Here is a 21940-nt window from a genome sequence, read left to right as displayed (position 1 = left end):
GAATAAAATCTGCATGTGACTGCTTGTCAGTATCTACCATTTCCTGATGTTTTTAAAAATAATTTTAATTCTTCAGCTTTCTCATGCTATGTGTTCTAGAAATAATGCTCAAAAATAATTTTGAGAGGAGATATTAAAGAGACCGTATATGTCACAAAGCTGCTTGTCTTGGAAGTACATGCCAGGAATTTCACCTCTCTGTTTACTGTAGAGATACGTATTAAGGGGCCAGAGTAATTCCCAGAATGAGGGAGTCAAGCTAAAACAGAGTGATGTGGGAAAGTAAGATGGAGGAGAATGAGCTCATGGCAATATTGTATGTAGGCTTTTGAATAGCCTCATATGAGAGGTCTTCAAAAAATTATGTATATAGAATTCTGGGCTGTATTTGCCATCTTTGAAAGCATGTGCATTTTATCAATAAAAGAAAGCATAAATACAGAAAATGTTACATCGATTTTCAGATTTTATCAGAGGGCTGTCATTTTCAAGTTTTTATCATGATCCAGCACGATAACAGAGCTCTTCAGATTTGTGAGGTGCTTGTAGATGTGTTGAAATGCAATTTCACCCCTGTACTGCCATCCCTTTCAGATTATGCTGCAGTAAGAAGCACTGCAAGAGCCTTTTCATTATTCCAGCCAGCTCCCTCTCAGATTGTAGTCGTAAATCTTTTCAGCCTAGTTGCACTTTCTGAAAAATACTGGGACTCATAAATTAAAAATGAGACGTAGCATCCTGAATAACTTTCACATTTCTGAAAATTTAGCTCACTGAAAAATATTTGCATCCCATCTATTTAGTTTAAATGCCAAAGTTGGTTTGTGTATGTTAGGATTAACGTTTTTCCGGATCTGTTCTCAGCATATGTATTTCTTAATTCGTAGCCTTTAAGCTTAACTTTTCATGTCATGTTTAACTGCTAGAAGGAGCATTTGATTTTTCACATCTGCTTGGAACCTTTTAGGTCTTTTGAGACTGCTGGACTTGAGGCAAGCTCAGCGGGAGGGGTTTTCTGATGGTCTTGCAGATTCCTTAGAGGGCCAAAAACCTTGAGACATGGGAACATGGCTCCTGCTGGAGGCACATGAACCAAGCCTGAATTCATCAGAAAAGCTGAATCACTAGATGAGTAACTGTCCCTAGCAATCAGAAGACATAGCATCCTGTGTGTTTACCAGGAGCAGCTTTAAAAGTAAAAGCTTTGAGGGAAGGAGTTGCTCAGTACAGTAAGCTTTACGTTTTCTGACTGGACGTACCTCTGTGTTTGAATATTAAAAAATCACTGTGCTGTTGGAGCGTGTCAAAGATTTGTTGTTTGAGCTTGGAAAATAATGTGCAGTTAATCATAGTAATATTCTCTGGGTTTAAAAATCTACATACAAAGTAACCGGGCATTTCCACATTGTAGATTTCCAGCTTCTTAGCAGTATTGCTTCTTTCCTCTTGCCACTTCTATTAATTAAAACAAAATTTTGTTCCTTCTCTAGCATTAAATCCACTGAAAGCCTGAAGCTCTTGAGCTGGTACTACAAAAGATGAATGATATAATTTGTTGTGCATACATATAGTATTGGAAAAAGATAAAAGCAAATAAAAATATGCCTAGATAGCTGTAATGAGACATGTTCTATGCTTCCGTACATCCAGTCTTAATGTTTGAAAAGATAAGGGCATTCGTTATTTACATCAAATAGAACAGATGAAGGCAAAAAGACAGAATGTAACTAGCTTCATCAAATGTGAAATAGTTTTAGCTTGTGAATAAATGTCTGTGTTGCTGAATTTCATTATGATGCTATAAAAATTTGTGGCTATCACAGGAGAATGTAAAACTCCCTTGTAGTATTTAAATCTATCCATTGAATGGGAAATATTTGTGTAATAGTTTTCCAACAGCAAGAATAGCTTTAGAGGACCAGCTGGACACTCACACTCTTCTACTGCTAGAATTGGAACAGCAAAAAAAAAAAAAAAAAAAAAACCAAAACCTTGCAAAAGGACGTGGAGAAGGATTCTTGTCATGCTTTCCTTACTGTGTAGAAATAGAGCTAAAAGGTGCAGAATTTTGTTTTCTTGACCGGTTATGTATGTAGTTACTATTCAGATATAAAGACAGTATTTCATTCTATTCTAGATTCTAACCTCAAACAGAATTTTTGTTTGTATAGCACTTAACTTAATTGATAATGTTCAATACAAAGGGAGGTTGGCTTTTCCATCAGTCGGTGCTGTGTGAATGTGTTTGAAATTAGAGTTAGCCTTCCTGATGATCTCTCAGCAGTTATTCAAAAAGATAAAGGCAAACTACAGCTTATTTGCCAGTACTTCAAGCTAAAAAGAAGAACAGAAGTGGAACTGGGAATTCTATGCTGTGAGAGAACAAAAATTGTGACTTAGTCTTTATCACACAAGAAATATAATTATTGTTTGCTAGAAAACACTATAGCCCTTTTTCTAGTGTAATATTTCTTTCTTTCCTCCTTCCATTTACCACTGTATATGTTTATACATTTAACTAGGATGTTTAAACAGAATACAAACTGTAGTTTGTTGTTTATTTTTTGTGTGATGTTTAGTAATCCGAGTGCGTATCTGAAGGAGAAACATGGTGATAATTTTTTTCTTCTTTTTCTTCTTTTTTTTAAGGCTCCTGCTAAGAAAGATTCAACTCAAAGTACCATCAAAGATGACAAAGTCCATCTGTTGAAGTATAATATAGGAGATCTAGTGTGGTCAAAAGTGTCTGGTTTTCCGTGGTGGCCATGTATGGTTTCTGCTGATCCTGTTCTCCATGCTTACACTAAACTAAAAGGTATGTCAGCGATCCTACAAACATCCAACTTTCTTTCATGCTTATGTAAACATTATTTTGGAAAAGTTCTGTTCTTCATTCTGTCTATTCTGTTGTATCAGTAACTGAACCAGTCTGTCGCTGTCAGGAAGAACGTTAAAATGATGCAAGCACTGTTCTTGAGCATATAGTGGCTTGAGTTTATTTCACTGTGTTTTTTTTTTAAACTCTGAACACTCTCTGAAGGATATCAAAATTGTGGTCTGTGAAACTGGTTGAAGTCTTATTAAAAAAATTATCTGCTGATACATACTTCCCATTGGTTTTATGGTGACGTTTGGAGAAGTGACATGGGCTAAAAATTTTATTGAAAGCTAATGGGAGTTAAATACTCCTGATGATTATGCTTTACTAAAAGCAATTCCTAATTCAGCCAGCTTAATTTTCTGTGATTTGTAGAATCAATAGGTATCTACAGACATTAGTTGATTCTAAATGCAGGCACTACTGAGTGTTAACGTAATTCTTAAGTAGAAATTGTACCCATTTCTTCATCTCATTTGCGGTTTCTTACTCTGTTCTGAAACTTTCAGAGTTTATCTGTACTGCTTGTAGAATGATAAAGTAATGCAGGTTGGAAAGGACCCCTAGAAGCTGTAAGTTCTCCAAGCTAAACCAGGTTGCACAGGGCCTTGTCCAGTGAAATATTTAATGCCTTCAAGGATGGAGATTGCACAGCCTTTTGTATTAGCACTGTGTGAATCCAAGGAGAGTCTGGCTCAGTCTTCTCTGTATCCTTCTCCATTAAGCAGCTAAAGACAGCAGTAAGATCTCTCTAAAGCTCAGTGGGTTGTTTGCTCTGGTTTAGTTGGTTTTGGTTTTGGTTTCCTGAGACTTAAAAAGCTCCCTGAACATCTTATTGTACATACTGTGCTCCAGCTCCCTAATCACCTTGTTAGCCCTCCACTGGACTGCCTGTAATATGTCAGTGTCTTCACTGTACTGGGGAACCCAAAACTAGGTATGGTATTCCAGATGTGATCTCACAGGTGCTGAATAGAGGGGAATAAGCCTCTTTGGTTTATCTGACCTGCTGGCTATATTCTTGCCACTTGTATAGTTGACAAGTATGTGGCCTTCTTCACTACAAGGTTATGCAGTTGGCTCATGTTCAATTTGATGTCCACAGGGACCCCACATCTTTTTTGCTCCACCAATGTGGAGGGATTGTGGAAATGAGAGTGATCTTGACACTTTGAGGGTATGGTCTGAAAAAAATGCAATTCAGTAGGAATAAATGGTCATGATTTTTTTTTTTTTCAGTGGTAAAAGGTCATGTTAGGAAGTGAGTGGAAAGCTGCATTTCTGAAGAAAAGAATCTGAGAGTCATAATAACACGGTGTAGTTTTCCCTGCAGAGAGACCAAAGTTACACTGACATATAAATAGTGCTGTTTATAAAATGAATCAAGTAGATCCTTTGCTTTTTCAGTGGCAGCATGGCCTCAGCAGGAGTACATTGTTCATTTCATCTAGTTTGGGCTATCTCATTTGAAGAGATGTGGACCAAATGGAGAAGGTGCTGAGGAGAACGTGAACACAAATGTAGGTGTCTATGTGTGAGGACAAACAGAAGGAACTGGGGCTCTTTAAGCTGACAAGGAGGAGCTAAAGAAGAAGCACGTTAACTGGCCTTAAATAACACAAGTTACGTGCAAAGAAGAAAAAACGTAAATTCTTCTTACTCTGAGAACAAGACAGCTTTGTAACAATGAATATTTAGACTGCATACTAAGAACGACTTGGAAGTGAAAAAGATAGTGACACACTGGAATGAGTTGCCTGGAGAGACTGTGATCTCATTCACAGTAGGTTTTTAAGAACAAATTGAAGGAGGATCTCTAGGATTATAGATAGACTCAATGTTGATAGTAAACTAAATGGTTTCTTGAAATCCCTTTCAAACATCCGTGAAATTGCTAAAATGGCTGTTATAGACTTCTCAGGCAAATATTTCATGTAGCAGTCTTTCAGAGTTGATCAGGCAGTCCCTGTGGTTGTAGTCTTTGACTATTTAGTCTACTGTGGCATAGAAGAGCTGGATTTTGAGAGAAATAGAGCTGTTTTATTTCCTAACTAAATTATTCTGCTCCTTAAAAGGAGCAAGATTCACGCTTCATTATCAAGCATGGTGGCTTTTTAAAGGAAAATATAAAAATAAATTTAGCAAACAAACAATGTCATACCTGTGAGTGCAGCCTGTGGACTGCTAACAGAACGAGGAGCCCACATACTTTAAGCCATTACATTTCATCTCTTTGAAATAATATATATATGAGGAGCATTTCAGATATTTACTCTGGAGTTGATTTGGGGTTTGCCTTGTCCTTCAGGAAGTACATATGTATAAACCTCCACCTTTGATTCATGTTCAACTTGCCGTCAACCAGAACCACCAGTTCCCTTTCAGCCTGTCATGCCCCACTCTCTACGTACAGCCAGGGTTGCCCCATCCCAGGTGCAGAATCTGGCACTTGCTTTTGTTAAACTTCATGCAGTTGGTGATTGCCCAGCCCTCTAATTTGTCCAGATCTCTCTGCAAGGCCTCTCCACCCTTGAGGGAATCAGCAGTTCTTCCCAGTTCAGTGTCATCCACAAACTTAACTTAGTATACCTTCGAGTCCTGCACCCAAGTCATTTTTGAAAACGTTAAAGAGAACTGGCGCTAAAATGGAGTCCTGAAGAACCCCACTAGCGACTGGCTGACAGCCTGATGTAACCCCATTTACTGGAACCCTTTGAGCCCGACCCATCAGCCAACTGTTCACCTATTTCATGAGGTTTTTGTCTAGCTTTATGCTGGACATTTCGTCTAGAAGGATACTGTGAGAAACAGTATCAAAAGCTTTTCTGAAATCCAAAAAGATTACATCAGCTAGCTTCTCTTGGTCACCAAGGTGGGTGTCCTTGTCATAAAAGGAAACTAAGTTCTTTAAACAGGACATTACCATCATGAACTCATGTTGGCTATGACCAATGACTGCTTTGTCTTTCAGGTGTTTTTCAATAACTCCCAGAATAATCTTCATAATATTATCAGGCACTGAAGTGAGACTGACAGGCCTGTAACTACCAGGGTCTTCTTTCTTGCCCTTCTTGAAAATTGGAACTATGTTTGCCAGCTTCCAGTCGACTGGGACCACTCCAGATTCCCAAGACCGTTGCCATTACAATGGCAAACAGCATCTCTGTAGGCCTCCCATGTTGCCTGACCTTGCTTCCAGTGGCAATACACTTTTTTCCACCTAAGCTCTAAAAGAGTTTAGCCAACCCAACCTTCTGCTCCACCTGCTTGATTTCGGACATTTTGGAATTGCCTGTTCTTGTGCTCTTAAGAGGTGGTACTTAAAAACTTACCGGCACTGACGGACCCAACTGTTTACAAAAGCAGTTTCCCAGGGGATCTTACTAACCAGTTCCCTGAAACAGCCTGAAGTCCGCTGTCCCCATATCCAGGGTTGAGGTTTTGGTGGCAGTTTCCTCCTATCACCAAAGATTTTAAACTACATTCGTGGTCACTATGACCAAGATGGCCACCAGTCACCACTTCACCCGTGAGACCTTCTCTGTTCACAAACAACATATCTAGGAGAGCACCTTTCCTAGTCAGCTCCCTTAGTACCTGTATCAAGAAGTTATCATCAAGGTGTTTTAGGAATCTCCTGGACCTGTTTGTATCAGCTGTGTGGTATTCCCAGTTAATGTCTGGCAAGTTAAAGTCACCCATAAGAAAAAGGGCAGCTGATCTAGAGGTATCTCTTAGTTCCTTAAAGAATAATTCATCCTGGCTGGGTGACCTATAGTAGACTCCCACAGCAACATCTCCACATTTTTACTTGTCCCTTAATCCTTACCCAGAGGTTCTCAGACATGTCATCACCACCTGCAAGCTCCTTACAGCTCAGCCCCTCCATTACATACAGCACCAGCCTCACCTGCCCTGCCTATCCCTTCTGAAGAGCCTGTAACCATCCATCATAACACATCAGCCACAGGACTCTTCCCACCGGATTTTGTTTATGCCAACGATGTTGTGGCTTTGGGACTGAGCCAAGGCTTCTAGCTCCTCTTGCTTGTTCCTCATGCTGCGTGCTTTGGTGTAGAAACATTTCAAATGTGCTTCATTTTACCCAACACCTTGTGGAGCAGACTGAAGAATCTCACTAGCATGCAGTCCCTCAAATTTTGTCATGCAGTCCCATAGCTTATCACTGGTGTGCCTCATTTTATCCTTTTCCCCTTTCAAATCTAGCTTAAAATTTTTTCAATCAGCCCTGGTAACTCCTGTGCAAAAATCCTTTTCCTGCTCTGAGAAAGGCAGATCCCATCAAGCACCTGCCGGCCTGGTGTTGTGTAGACCACCCCATGATCGAGAAACACAAAATTCTGCTGGCGACACCAGCCTTGCAGCCATGTATTGATCAACTGGGTCTGCCTCTTCCTTTCAGTATTGTTCCCTGCTACTAGAAGGATAGAGGAAAACGCTAGCTGTGCAGTTGATCCTTTAACTAATTTCCCCAAGGTCCCGTTTGATTGCCATTGGACTTCTCTTTGCTACTTCATCACTGCCAACATAAGAAAACAATGATCAAAGGGCCATACCAGGCCAGTGAGTTTTCTAGTAACATCTCTTACACCGGACCTCAGGGAGGCAGCAGGCATCCCTGTGGGTTGGGTCCGGTTGGCATATCAGTTTTGGGCACCACAGTACAGAAAGGACATAAAACTATTATGTTGTGTCCAAAGGAGGGATACAAAGATGGTGAAGGGTCTGGAGGGGGAGGTGTATGAGGAGCAGCTGAGGTCCCTTGGTTTGTTCATCCCAGAGCAGAGCAGGCCGAGGGGAGGCCTCATGGCGGCCTGCAGCTCCCTCACGAGGGGAGCGGAGGGGCAGGCGCTGAGCTCTGCTCTCTGGGGACAGCGACAGGACCCGAGGGAACGGCATGGAGCTGGGACAGGGGAGGGTCAGGCTGGGTGTTAGGAAAAGATTCTGCACCCAGAGGGTGGTCGGGCACTGGGACAGGCTCCCCAGAGCAGTCGTCATAGCACCGAGCTGCCAGAGTTCAAGGAGTGTTTGGACAGCGCTCTCAGACACATGGTCTGATTTTTGTGTGGTCCTGTGTGGAGCCAGGAGTTGGGCTCAATGATCCTGGTGGGTCCCTTCCAACTTGGGATATTCTGTGTTTTATGATTCTCCCTGCACACTCAACCGTACAAACTGCCACACCATGCCCTGTTAGTCCACCCTGATCACAGCACTCCCTGAACCTTCCTCGTAAGAAACCCCCGTGTTCACCACAATCCCTTGCTCTGCTGCAGAACATGCATGCACCTGAGGTGATCGCCTCAGCGAGTGACTAACAATAGTGGTGGGTCCTGCAGAATGCTCTGCCAGAACTTCAGCAACTCGTGGTTCGAGGATTCTGTGAGCCCAAAATGGTGACTTGGTATTTAGCAATCCATAGTGATGTCCTTTATTTCATCCAGGAGTGTTATGAAATCAGACCACAGAAGATACCTGCAGATTCAAAAATAGGTTTGATTATTCTAATGGTAGACACTATTATTTAGACTAATTAATTCGGCAGTTACAGCCATCCAACATTATATTGCAAAAGGAAGAGAGCATTTGTGTCTTCTTGGAACTGGGCTGTTGGATGATCAAAGGCAGATTTTAACGGGTGGTCGTAAATGTAGCACGTGCCATCTCTGTCAGCAGCTAGGACATCCTGGTTAAATACAAAATGTATCCGTTATTTCATCTGTGGTTAATTCATTGGAGCTCAGTAGTCCCTAGTTAAGAGGAATTTTCTTGATGGGGACAAAATAATTACTGTTAGAGAATTGTTCCTTGTTGTGCCTTGTTGGAACATGTATTAGGCCACTGGATTGTGTCTTTGACACCTACAGTCCTGAGACCTTTACCTATGCCATTCCTCTAGAGTCTCATACCTGATCTCAAAAGAGTCACTATCATTCTTGTAGCTCTCGTGTATGTAGTATATATGTCTGTAATGGTTAGTAAAACTTTGGCTCATACCATTAATTAGGTTGATTTCATATTACTGTTCCAGATGCCACATCTTGAGGCAAGATCAAACCTCTTGAAACATAATTATTGGCTGAGTAATTACAAAAAGAGAGTTCTTTCGAAGTCTAGAAAACCCAGTAATAATAGTGTATGAGGCAATCAGCTGGAAGTATTTGCTGACTAAATCAGAAGGCATGCTGTGAGTGAATAACCTAACAAAATCTAGACCTAGTTTGAAAACATCTGTTGCAGATGACCATGGCTGTTATTTGTTCTTACTGCACAGAAATCCTTCCCTGATTTCCTCTTCCTCCCAGACTACATCTTAGACTTACTAATATGGTAATACCTTGAAGAACTGTATACTGTATACAGAATACTGTAGGGTGGATAGCTGATCCTTTCTAGCAGTACTGACAACCACAAAAGTGTAGCTCATCACAGTAAAACTTTTTTTTTAAATGATACCCTAATTTGAACGCTTAGCAGACAACAAATCTGCAAGATTTTATGAAGGAGATGCTAGAGGACCTTTAAAGTCTGATTCTCTTACCTATGCCATCTGCCATTTAGAAGTTGGTTGTTAACTCTGAACTCCTCCATGAATTTTGAAGGTGTTTGCTTCCCCCTTCACTGTAGAATAGCTGAGATCTTTAGTAGGGGAAGGTCGTACGCCTATTTCTTACTACAGTGAGCCAGTATTCCTCTTTACAGTCTTAGAAAGATATTTCTTGTCTAGATTTCAGAATTGTTCTTTTCATCTTCCCATTCTCCGTTCCACCACACAAATCCTTTTCCATTCTTGCTTTGATTCCCTAAAAGCTTGGTTAATATGCAGTTGTGATCACAACTGTTAAAATCAGCTGAAGCATGTGTTGTTTTTTTTTCAAGAATATTAAAAGATAAGGTTTAGGCAGATTGGAGATGAGGCTGAGCACACAGGCTATCCAAGATTTTAAAATCTGAATTTTGTATTGATTTTCACATGCAGCATTTTCAGAAAGATCCAGGCTTACGTATAAGTTAATATACATAGAAAGCACTGACAGATGATTGTAACCTTAAGTTCATTTAGCAAAGCTTATTTTTGTTTGTATTAAACAGGTCAGCTTTTATGTCAAACTTAATAGCTTAACTCAGAGACTTTCAACCCAGTAAGTGGATTTTTGAAAGGTAAACAGCTGTACTGTGCTTTGGTCATTGTGGTAACTATAGCAGCTTATAAGAAGTACAGAGAACAACATAAGTTGGGTCTTAAATGCTTTATTAAATTATTTTTCAGGACAGAAAAAGAGCTTTCGTCAATATCATGTTCAGTTTTTTGGAGATGCCCCAGAGCGAGCCTGGATATTTGAGAAAAGCCTTGTGCCATTCAAAGAAAAAGACCAGTTTGAACAATTATGCCAGGAAAGTGCAAAACAAGCCCTCACTAAAGCAGAGAAAATAAAGGTAAGAAGTTTCCAAATAAGGCAAGATGTGCATTTTTTTTTTTAATTTTCTATTATGAGTATGTATAGATGTAAATAGATATTCTAGGGACCTTTTAAGATAGCTTGTTTTACAGACTCTTGTAGTCTTACATTTCACATACAGATGCAAAGCTTGTTATGACTTCTCACTGTTAACTATTACTTATTAAATATGTTAATAAATAACTATTACTTATTAAAAAGGAGTACTGCTCTGCTTTGTCATTGGTTCATACATGGTATCAGTACTATCAAATACAATTCCATTTGAGTGTCTGAATTGTAATTATACATTACACTTAGTCTCTTGAAATTGTTTTTTGTTGATGTTGGTATTCTGGAATCAAAAGCGAGCAAATTTCTCACACAGTCTTCTTACCTTGCAGATGTTAAAGCCTGTTTCAGGGAAACTGCGGCCGCAGTGGGAGATGGGTGTTAAGCAAGCAAGTGAAGCAGTAAGCATGACAGTGGAAGAGCGGAAGGCCAAGTACACCTTCATCTACATTAGGGACAGACCTCATCTTAATCCTCGAGTGGCAAAGGAAGTTGGCATTGCTGTGGAGCCGTTAGAGGAGATAGATGAGTCATCTTACTCAAACGAAGAAACGACTGAAAATCTGAAATCAATAAAGGAGTCTGGCATTCCTAACAAGAGGAGGAGAAGGACATCAAAATTGTCTGCCACTGATGATACACAAGAAAGCAGTCAGTCGGGGACTAAGAATACTACTCCTCAAAAGTCATCTGATCAGGCAGAATCCAAAAGAGGGATAGGCTCCCCTCTCAATAGAAAGAAAACTCCAGCATCTACTCCACGAAGCAGAAAGGGCGATGCAGTATCTCAGTTTTTGGTCTTTTGTCAAAAGCACAGAGATGAGGTTAGTCTCTTTTAGCTCTTACTTCACTTTAGTTGACAAAAACTAATTGTTACGATCGAATCCATAATATTCTGGGTTTGACGAGGTATGCCTGCGTGAAATCTTGGTCTAGACAGTAACAGAGAAAGGAGGAAGTGTGGATGAGTAAACAAAATAGTGATAGTGCCGTTTTGCTTTAAGCATGTCACATTAGTATCTTCCTACATAATCTAGCATGTTATCTTCCTACATAATCCAACAGCCCTTTTTCTTAGCCGTAATTTTTTAATATACATAAAATAGATATGCATTTATATTTGCTCAGGCAAATATAAAAAAGGTTATGCAGTTTATGGCCATCTACTTACAGTTAGCTTATACATTCTTTTTGATCACGTGGCTCAAATCATACAGTGTATTCCCTTGTCTTCAAACTCCTCAAAAACTACATTTGCCTACCTAGAATCCTCTGCTGAACTTCAAAAGAAGCTTCAGCAGTTACCAAAGCATATGACAATGACTGTCAGCGTGCAATCAGCTGGGACAGAAACTAGGCCTTTTTGAGAGTATTACACTCCGTGGCAAGGTGGATTAAATAACTACTTTAATACCAACATTTCTTATGAAGACTTCTAGAGGCATAAAAGCAGTACCACTGTTCTAGCTCATTACTTTAAAATTATGAACATCTGAACAGTAATCATGAGCAACCCTTTGCAGTACAATTCCACGCACTGGAAGAATCATCAGTTCTGATGTTTTCTTTTAGTTGTACTCGTCTGTAATACTCACAAAGGGATCAGAAAGTTAGAGGTGACGTTAATTGTCTTTAACTGTTGATTTGTTGACTTCATTGTAAGATATTTGTATTAGAAAATATTAACAAATCTGAACTTTATGAAGAAAAATTGAAAAACAGATTTTGTTCTAAGGAAATAAATTAGTAGTAGTTCAACTTAAGGATCTTTTTAGATCATTGCAACTCAAGATCCTCTTGAGAGTTAAAATGAACACAGTGTACATATAGCTTTTTGTGGATTTGGTTCACTTGAGAAAAACATTAGCAGTTCAGTTTGCTGGCTCCGGAAACAAGAGGGTTTTGTACCCAGACTATTAAATACCAATTTTGAAGTATTCATTATGAAAAGTTGTATGGGAAAAACATCTGTCTCATGTTTGAGAGAAGTGAGTTCTGTTTCCGGTTCTTCTGTAAGTAACTTGTGTAATGGCAAGAGGGCATTTCCTTGGCCTTTAAGGTAGGTAGCAAGAAGTCTTGTGCAGTATTGAGGCATATGAAATTACTTCTCTGGAAGAAATTAGATTTTTATGATTGGTTTTATGGACTCTTAGATGAACTCATCCTACTACAGAAGAGACATGCTGTGTCTCTGATGTTACATTGCTATTTTCTGCGCCAGTTATCAAGTTTCATTCCCTTCTATGGTTATACTGTAGCTTTCAACGTAATAGATGGAAAATGCGAAGAGTATTACAATATTTGACATCGAAGAATTGATTTGTCTTCAATGTTACTTTGGAAAACTGAAAAACTTACATAAACTTGAAAGTCACACTGATGATAATGTTTAATATTACACAGAGTTATAAGTAAAAGGAAATAAGTTTCAAAATACTACATATATCTTGAGAGAGGACATCCTACCATTTCTGCCTAGAATACCTTTTAATAAAATCAGTCATGAAAACCCAAATCCATGATTATGTGATTGATGCTGTTAGATACAGAAGCATTTCTGTGCATGGAACAGATGTAGGTTATAAAAACAGCAGATAACAGACAGCTGCAGCCAACAGTCCCTCTAACAGATTAAGATCATTAGAGCCTGTTTTTTCCTTTCTCTTGATGTGAAGACGGCTAGCAAAGAAGGTAAATACAATTTTAGATATTTACGCTTCTTGCACTAAACCTGTTACCTAAGTTTAGTTAACTCTTCAGGCCTGTCAGGTTGCTTTTAAAAGGGCAGTTCTGTGGCTTTGGTGGAAGGTGGAAATTGTATGCAAACGAACATTTGGTGTTTTCCTTTCTCTTTGGCTTATCTGGTTCAACTTGTGTAGTTTGCTTTCCATCCAAGAGACTTTTTTTTTCCTCTTGTTTTAGTTATTCTGATATTTTAGATGTAGTGATAACGTAGCTAAAAAACAGACCTCTTTTTGACCCATTTGTATTGGTGGCATCTGAGAGATCAGAGTATAGTTCCTTATGTAGTTAACATAAATATATTAAGGAGAAAGTAAAACTGGATCCAGAAGAGGTTCTCTGGCTCCCAGACTTGGGAAGAGATGGAAGGGAATGACTAAAGACTTCTCATTCAGGGCCTCTAATAATCACACGGTATCTTAAAAGTAGAGATGTTTCTGCTGTGTTTTGTTTGGAGTCCAGATTTGTATGGTAGTAGGATTCGTGTATCGGTTTGGTTTTATTAATTACTACTTTTTGCGTTACTTTTCTGAGGATAGAACAGTGAGAAATAGTTGAAATTTTCAGAAATTAATGGCGGCCGCTTGAAGCCTGGAATTGCTGCTGGAGAATGGTTTTAGTAGGCATGCTTCCCTGAAGAGAGGAGGCATTGAAAGCTTGGACCACTTTCATAGTTGTAGTGATATGTTAAGTATTTCGTGCTGTCACCAAAGGAGTTCAGCTGTATCTTGTACTGTTGGCATTCTTGTGGACTTCCTCTGTGAAATAAAACCACCATGACAGTTACAAGGGAGTGTCTGACTTGAGATAAAGATATTCAGTGAGAGACAGACAGCTCTACTGTTCATATGAATACATTGATTTGGGCCTTGAGACTGTTTTGAGGTAAATTAAGAAATAAGTTCAGTAGTAGGGTGTACAATTGAAGATTTCTGCATATATAAGGATGTGTTGAACATCTAGACAAATGAGTGAAGGTAATATGCTTGGGTGAGCGGTACGTGCCTGACCTAAGTACCATGTTTTCCATACCTATAGCAATATTAATTCCCATATCCAAGAAAAGATCTTCCATTTTTTTCTGTAGCATATTTAGACTTTAAGAAATACTGTGGAGAAGTGCATGATTTTCACATGTACTGTTTCCACTACGTATGCCAGGAATCGAGTATTACACCATGAAGACTTTGGAGAAGACTATTGGGCAGTCCTTCTTTGTGCAGCTTCCCTCATTAAGAGCCATGGGTTTCTCTTGCCTGCCATTTCACAGCACTCCTAATTGACAGTTGTTTTTGTTCGTATTTCAGTGGGACTGGAGGTGACACTAAACTGCATATTGTTTGTATGAACAGAGCTAGTTGTTTGTTAGAAAATGAAATAACTCAATGCCCTAGTTGGGCAGAATGAGCTATACACTCAGCAGACAGTGGTCAAAATTGATGTTAAATTGGTTGCCTGAAGAGGTGAGATCTGTGGGAGAGGTTTCTTGTGGGTCTGTGTTCTCCCCTCTCAATAACTTTTTGGATACTTTGCAATGTTAATCAAACCTTGAACAGAGGCTTCCAAAGGTAGTTATATTCTGCTAGCAAGTATTTTGTGCCAGATAAAAGCAGGAGGACTCCACTTGGGGAAAACCTACAACATGAGTTTCCTTCATAGACACTGAATAATCCCAACGGGAGGAAGGTGTTACAGCTATTCCAACTCCTGGAGGAGCTTCACTGGTACACTTGGTACACTTGTACCTTGCTTGATACCAGGAAATGCAGTGTTAAAACACGTTCTTAGAAGTTACGTTAATTATTTCCACAGAAAGATTGTCTTTCTGTTCTGTTGAATGGTGTTACTGTTAAAACATTTGGCTTTGTTGGCCTGCTTTTTGTTTTGCTCCGTGGTTTTGGGGTATTGGTTGCATCACTGCAGTAATAAATTGTGGGACTCTGGAGAACGCTGGGTAATGAGGTAGGGACTGAGGGCTGGTTTTAAAGCTACTGTTTCATTTCTGTAGATTTCAGAATCTTAGAGCTTTCTGACTTCTGTGATTTATTAAATCTGTTTTTCCTTAAGTGAAAGTACGAAAATACTGAAGGAGTTTTTTGTTTGTTTGTTTTTAGATACTGGCATTTCTGTTTGTGTTGAATAAACTTCATAGGAAGTCTCTTAACTTCCATAATGATGGCTATTATGTATTATGCTTATATTAAGAAAATCTTCACAGCTTTTTGAGCTCCCATATACTATTTTGTATAAATAGTATAAAATGATAAATTAATACAGAAGAATGTTGCGTCAGATGCTAGTTTTTGTAAATCTCTCTGCTAAGATAAGGGTACGTAAAGGAGTACCCCTATGTATAACGAGTTCTCCTGTGGATTGGTGGATATCCTTGTAGGCAAGCATTTATTCCAATATTGCTTGTCTTTTTTCTGTGGGACAGAATTTAACTTCATCCAGAATTAATAAAAATTTTTGGAATCACCACACCACAAGATCTACTCTTACTCAATTTTCTGAATGTTAAAAGGGCAAATAGATACTTCCAAAATGGTACTTAATACTTCTGAATCTGCTAAAAGATTTTTTTAGAGAAAGTGGCTATTCAAAAAATAAATACAAATCAAAACTGGATACGAAATATTTGAAAGTAGTTCTGTCTGCAGCAGATGTTAGATAACTTACTTGTATCCAGTTTTCCAAAGCAATAGAAGAATATATGCCATTCGTTTCAATGGTCACCTTTTTTTAATAAACCCTATTTCTGCATGTATAGGTGGTTGCTGAACATCCAGATGCGTCAAGTGAGGAGATTGAAGAATTGCTTGAATCGCAGTGGAACATGCTTAGTGAAAAACAGAAAGCTCGCTATAACACAAAGTTTGCCATAGTGACCTCTCCCAAATCTGAAGAAGACTCTGGTAAACGTAAAACTGTGCTAGTGTACTCTAACTAAATTTGATATACATAGTGGTGTTAAACTAAGCACATATTTGAGACCTGTAGGGAAAACAGCTTTCACTGTTTTCCAGTTTTAATTCTTGGTGTTTGTGCCAATAGCAAAGGAATGCCAATGGTTACAATAAAAGCAACCCATGAAGTCTACATTTCTTGCTCATTGTTCTGAAAAGTTGTTATATGTAAACCTACTGTTTAGAGATTGCTGATTTCTCATTCTTCTTCTGCCCATAAGCAGCTGCCATTGTGTCCACTGCCTGTTACTAGTGGATGGTGGGAAGGGAAGATGAAGTGTTACTACTAGTAAAATCTGAGTGGTTTTTTTTTTGTTTTTTTTTTTTTTTTTAATAGAAGATTTAGGAAATGGTTTTAAAAGTGTAATGAGTGCTACACCTTTTCTTCATATGAATACCTAGAGTATATTACCTCATCAGCATCAACTCAGGAAGAAGTATTCCAAACTTTATTCTGAATCTTTCATCCACTTGGCATTTTATTGTGCTACGCAAAGTTTTTAGGACGTTGTACAAGATTTCAAATACACTTTTTTTTCTCCTTTTTTGTTGCTTTTGTCTAGCATTTAGTTTTGATTAAGAGTCTTAACTATTTTGCAAAATATTTGAGGATTTTGGAGTCATGTATTTGAGAAAGAAGGAGGAAGATAGTTTGGCATTTGCATGGACTTTATCAAATTTTAATAGATATCACTTTTCAAATTTAAATAGTTTTATAGCACTGTAAGAATGCATACTATGGAAGTATTAGAACCAACAGGTGCTGCTTTGGGCAATGACAAGAATGAGAGGGAGTGTTTGAAAGTTTGTGAGACTTGGAAAAACTTGTATAAAAATGGCAGTCAGTTTTGTTAACTATCTGTGTGTGTGTGAAATAACATCATTTTGTGGAAAATTGAAAAGTTTTTAACTTTAAAATTTAAGTGTCAAATATTTGGATATCAGTTTAAAAAAAAACCACATTCTGTATCTCTCAAGGTTCATCATTGAAGAATATTGGAGAGGCCAAACGTAAAGTGTTTCAAGACTCACCTAAAAGGAGATCAAGATCCAGAAGTAATTGAAATTTGTGTTGTGTGCAAATAGTTCATCATTATAAGTAGCTATTGAGTGTATTTTTTTATGTAATCACCCACGTATCATAATCTCTTTATTTTATCTCAGATGTTGTCTTCCTTGACGTTAGAATTTTAATGGATCCCAAATTAAATATCTAAACACTGTAGTGCTGAATTTTGTTCACCTTCCTCAGTGTCATATTGCAAGAAATGTAATTGAAATTGTACCTGTACCAGGTGTTTCTAGTACATATATTGTGTACATTTATAGTTATCTACAGATGAAAACATGTCAGTTGACTCGTTCCCCTACCCAAATCCTCTTATCTTAAACTTGGAAGAATATTGTGGGATTTCTTTTTCTGGCTTTTTATAAGTAGCAGGTTCTCCTGGAGCCATTTCAGTCTGTTTTTGTGGATTCAGAGTTTGATAATAGAATATGTCCTAGATTGTTTAGATATGAGCATTAATTTGAAAATTATTCGTATTTTCAAGTTATTTCAAATATTTTTTTATATTTGTAACTATTTGTTCCCACTGGAATAGAATGCTTGTAGCTGTAGGGCAATTTTCAGTTAACATAGTTGTGCCCCTGGGGCTTGCAATCTTCATAATAATAATACTCTGTAGCTTCATAAACTAGAGAGTACTGGAGAGTGTAAAAATGTTGCCATTTCATGCTGATGAACCAGACCACTTCCTAAACCTTCATCTGTCTTTTTGAGGTAGAACAAGTGTAAACAATTGCTGAACCTATGGAAAGGGTATGTAGGTTAGTCACTGAGCTTTCATAATTTAGCCAGCTGCTTGAACTTTACAGTGAATTATCATAAAAATGTGTGAATACGTCCATTTGGTTTAAAATGACCAATGTGAATCTGTTCTTAGGATTTTGGTTCACAAAGGAAGGGGATCTTATGGTCTCCTGTGCAACATAAGTAAGCTTGTTGGAAAGCATCTGGAATTGCCATACCAGAAAGAGAGAATTAATCTGTACAGTTGGTGCTATCTTGTCTATTCCAGAGGCCCCTTAATAGATGTCTCCAGTAACTTCACCAGTATCAACTGGAGAACTCCTGAAGGAGACGTAAACATTTATTCAGTGCTGAGACACTATTATAAAGTGGCAGAAGAGTTAAAAGCTCTATAGATCAAGCATGTGTAGTCTAACAATATGAAACAAATGTTGGGCAGTAATATTCAGATCTTAAACTAGTGCTTTAGTCTTTCTAAAATGAGTATTAAGCAGTTGATTTGGATATGTCTAGAGCTTGCCTTCAGAAAGAGAAACCAGACCTTAGGCATTAAGAGGTCATCAAACTGTGTTAATGTTTAACCATGTTTTAAAAATAATGACTGAAAGAAAAGTAACTTAAATAACTAGATCAGTTCAAAATAATTTGAAAGTGGGTTTTAGATTATTTTTCATGTAAGTTTCCCCCATCCCCCATCCCAAGGTAACTTACATGGAAATAAAAGAAACCAAAAAAAGAGGACAAAGGAACCTACAGAAGATTTTGAAGTTCAGGAAGCACCTAGGAAAAGACTCAGGATGGATAAACAGAATAATCGGAAGGTAATTATGTTGTTGGTTTGTTTGGGTGGATTTATAGCAGCACCAATCACATTGCTGTAGTTAAGTTTGTCAGCATTTCCATTTTCAGGATAAAAAAGTAATGTGTGTATACCAAACCAAACTGTTGTAAATATTCAGAGAAACATGAGCTTGTTGCCATGGGGTTTCTTCTTTGTCTTTGAGGATGGAGATATAACAAGTTGTTCTTGTTACGTAGTCTGTGGTGAAAATGTATGCTGAGAAAGTCTTTTTCCCAAAGGAATGTGCAGAGGCATGACCTTTCAGTATTGTCAGCTTTATAGTTCTTTTTCTTTCCCCGTGAATAAGAATTCAGGAGTGTATACAGGAATCTTTAATATGTTAGTGAATACTGCTTGTAGACTCTCTTGCGGGGAGAGAGGAAAGCAAGTAAAACAAAACAGGAAAACTACTTTTCAGGAACTGGAATGAAGCTTATAGTACATTATAGTGACACACTGCCCAATTGCTTAAGTTAGGAAACTGCAGTAAGTATTACCGTGTCTCTATCATGCAAATCACAAGCTTCTTTTCAGTATAGCTTGCTTGTGACAGTGAGAGTTTTCCTTATGTAGGTCACTAAAACTAGGTATATGGATGTCAGCTCAAATCTTTGAGATGCTCAAGCATAGGTTTATTTAGCTGTGCGTTTAGACCAGTGAACTTTGTAGGTTTCATGTTTGTGGAGAGTTTAGCTCACAGGTGTTTTCAGATATGTTACAAGAGCACCATACCGTAGTGTGAGTATTGCAAACCTCGCCTCAGGACTCAATAGCACATTGGTTAAATAAAGCAAGCTAGTATAAGGAAGGTGGTAGATTTTTTAAATCAATTCTGGAGGTCACGTTTATAGATGTCAGTTTGTTTGATAGACTGTTCTTTTAGTTGCTTCTGTTGATATGGTGGATATCCAGACAATTTTTTTTATGTTCAATATAAAAAATATTTAGAATTTCAGATAGCCAGGCTTATTTAGTTTATTAGTAAGGAATAAGGATAATTCTTAGAGAAGTTTTATTACCTTTGCAGAGAGAAGAACCAAAAGTGTTTTTTGCACTTTTTGCTCTAAAAGGTCAGTCATCGAGTATCCATTTTATATTCTAGGATAAATTTTTGTACCCTTTTTAAACTTGTCTAATTGATTTGAATTGACTATAATGCACTAGATACAGGGAAATATTTAAGTTTATTTATTGCAGTTAATTCCTGGTACGAAGTCCCTGTTTTGACTGTCACCAAAGTTCCTTCTTTACTGTCTGACCTGAATTCGTTTGCAACAATTAGCACAGATTAATCAGAAGTAGAATGAAAGGTGGTTGCAGTATAGTTCATGAAGGGGAGCTTTGGGTATCTTTCGATACCATGATGCAGGTGTGACAATTAACAGGAAAAAAATAAATGATTGAGATAAGTGATTCTCATAAGATGCATATAACTGATCAAGCTGACTTAGTAATTTGTTACATACGTTTAAAAAGTGATGTCCTTTGTCTGGTCAGTTTATCAGAATTAGTTACAAGGAGTCTGGTATGTATAAAAACTATGCAATTCGGAAACTAGATGCATATGGCAGTGTTTTTTGTGCTTCTGTCCACAGATGGGTCAGTTATCATAGAATTGCTGCCTTCCCAGTTTTTAATAGATAACCTCTTAGTCTTTTACCTGCCCCCACCAGCTGTGGGTACTTCTAGCCATATGTGCTGCTAGTAAAAATGTAGTGAACAACAGCAAAAATGTCCACACAGCGATTCAAAAAAGCAAACACTAACTATACACCTTCCTTCCTCTAGTCCCAGTTTGCTTGAAGGCTTATGTTAGAATTGCTTTGGACAGGTGAAACTTTGGTGATTTTTCACAAACACTTCTTGCATGAGAGTTGTGCGTTATCCTATCCTTTTTGTCCTCAGCTCTTACGTATGAAATCTGAATGTTGTTGCACAAAGTCATAATAGGTATATGAAAGTTCTGAAAAAAATCTTTAGTTCAGTGGTGCTTTCATGACGTATATAAAATGCACATTAACACAATGGGAGTTCTGTAAAGCCTGTTTTAAATTGAGTGAACTGTACTGTACATTTTCATTCATTTTACACAGCAGCATCAGTGGTAGGGTGGCTTAGACAACAGTAGAAGTGCATTGTAGCACATCTGTGGTACAGTATCCATTCATATTTGTTTTTACAAAGGAAACCAGTCTTTGGCTTTCAAAGTGTTCACCTGGACATCTTTTATAAAATTGTCAGACAAAGAATATGAAAAAGTATCTAATTCTTTAGAATTTTTTCTTACTGGTCATCTGAGCATTTGGCAGGGTTAAACACTTGGCTACAGTTTTAGGGACGTACTATTTGAATGAATTTGTAATATACAAAGAAAAAAACAGTGGCATCATGTGTAAGGAATAGTGTCTAATTTTGACACAGTGTTGACAAAATTTCCCTAGTTTTTGGCCTTTTATTACATTTAATGATAAATTCTCAGTCTGGAGTGACTTTATGCACTCTATATGATCCCTTGAAAATAGTGTTTATATTTTGGAAATGCTGGAACAATCTTAACCATAGTAATTTTAAAAATGGCACTGCTATAAGTTGTGGAGTTGAAAGCAAGCCTCTGAGACTTAAAATTCTGCATTTATTCTCAAATTTATATACTACTTCTGCAGTTTACCTTTAATAATTAAAGGTTTTAATTTGACCAGTATAGACAAAGAATAGTAAGGGTCATTTACATGTTTTATTTTCATATAGAGCTCCCCTTTTTGATATGCTGAGTTTGGGATGGATAAGTGGGATGCTGGAATATCTTGTTCTTTAATTTTTCTCATTTGTTTATGGGTTTGTACCCTGTGCTGTAGATGAGCTTTAAAAAAATCACTTAAATGGGGCTAGCTTAAATACACCATTCAGATATTTGTAAAGACACTTTCTTTTTAATAACATAAATCCAGAAGTAATTGCCAGTTTTGTCCAACCACTCATAAATTAGGAGTTTTTTTATTTTTTCATATTTTTTTTTGTGACAGAGGGAGACAAGCAATGACAAAACAGCAAAAACAAACTCTACTAAGGTCACAGAAACCTCCTCTTCACAAAAGAACCAGTCAGGTAATGTGGTCAGAATAAGTTTTAATGTAACCTTTTCAATTAAATAATTTTAAAATAAACAGGTTG

General features: G+C 37.8%; 1 protein-coding gene across 8 annotated transcripts in view; it reads left to right on the top strand.

The window, feature by feature from the left end:
- NSD2 (nuclear receptor binding SET domain protein 2) overlaps positions 1–21940 on the top strand; it is a 107295-nt gene that overhangs the window by 57673 nt on the left and 27682 nt on the right. For all 8 annotated transcript variants that reach the window (XR_005819541.1, XM_040556035.1, XM_040556034.1 and 5 more), the window contains 7 exons: positions 2650–2815; positions 10167–10333; positions 10740–11231; positions 15920–16064; positions 17094–17171; positions 18631–18749; positions 21793–21874. Coding sequence is in view for 7 of the 8 variants with exons in the window: in XM_040556035.1 (XP_040411969.1) it covers positions 2650–2815; positions 10167–10333; positions 10740–11231; positions 15920–16064; positions 17094–17171; positions 18631–18749; positions 21793–21874 (1249 nt within the window). In the remaining variant the exon portion in view is untranslated. The remainder of the gene's footprint in view (positions 1–2649; positions 2816–10166; positions 10334–10739; positions 11232–15919; positions 16065–17093; positions 17172–18630; positions 18750–21792; positions 21875–21940) is intronic.

This window comes from Cygnus olor, chromosome 4 (genome assembly GCF_009769625.2).
Source record: "Cygnus olor isolate bCygOlo1 chromosome 4, bCygOlo1.pri.v2, whole genome shotgun sequence".
Taxonomy (NCBI): Eukaryota; Metazoa; Chordata; class Aves; order Anseriformes; family Anatidae; genus Cygnus; species Cygnus olor.
Note: the sequence above shows the minus strand (reverse complement) of the source record. Positions and strands in the feature narration are given on the sequence as shown.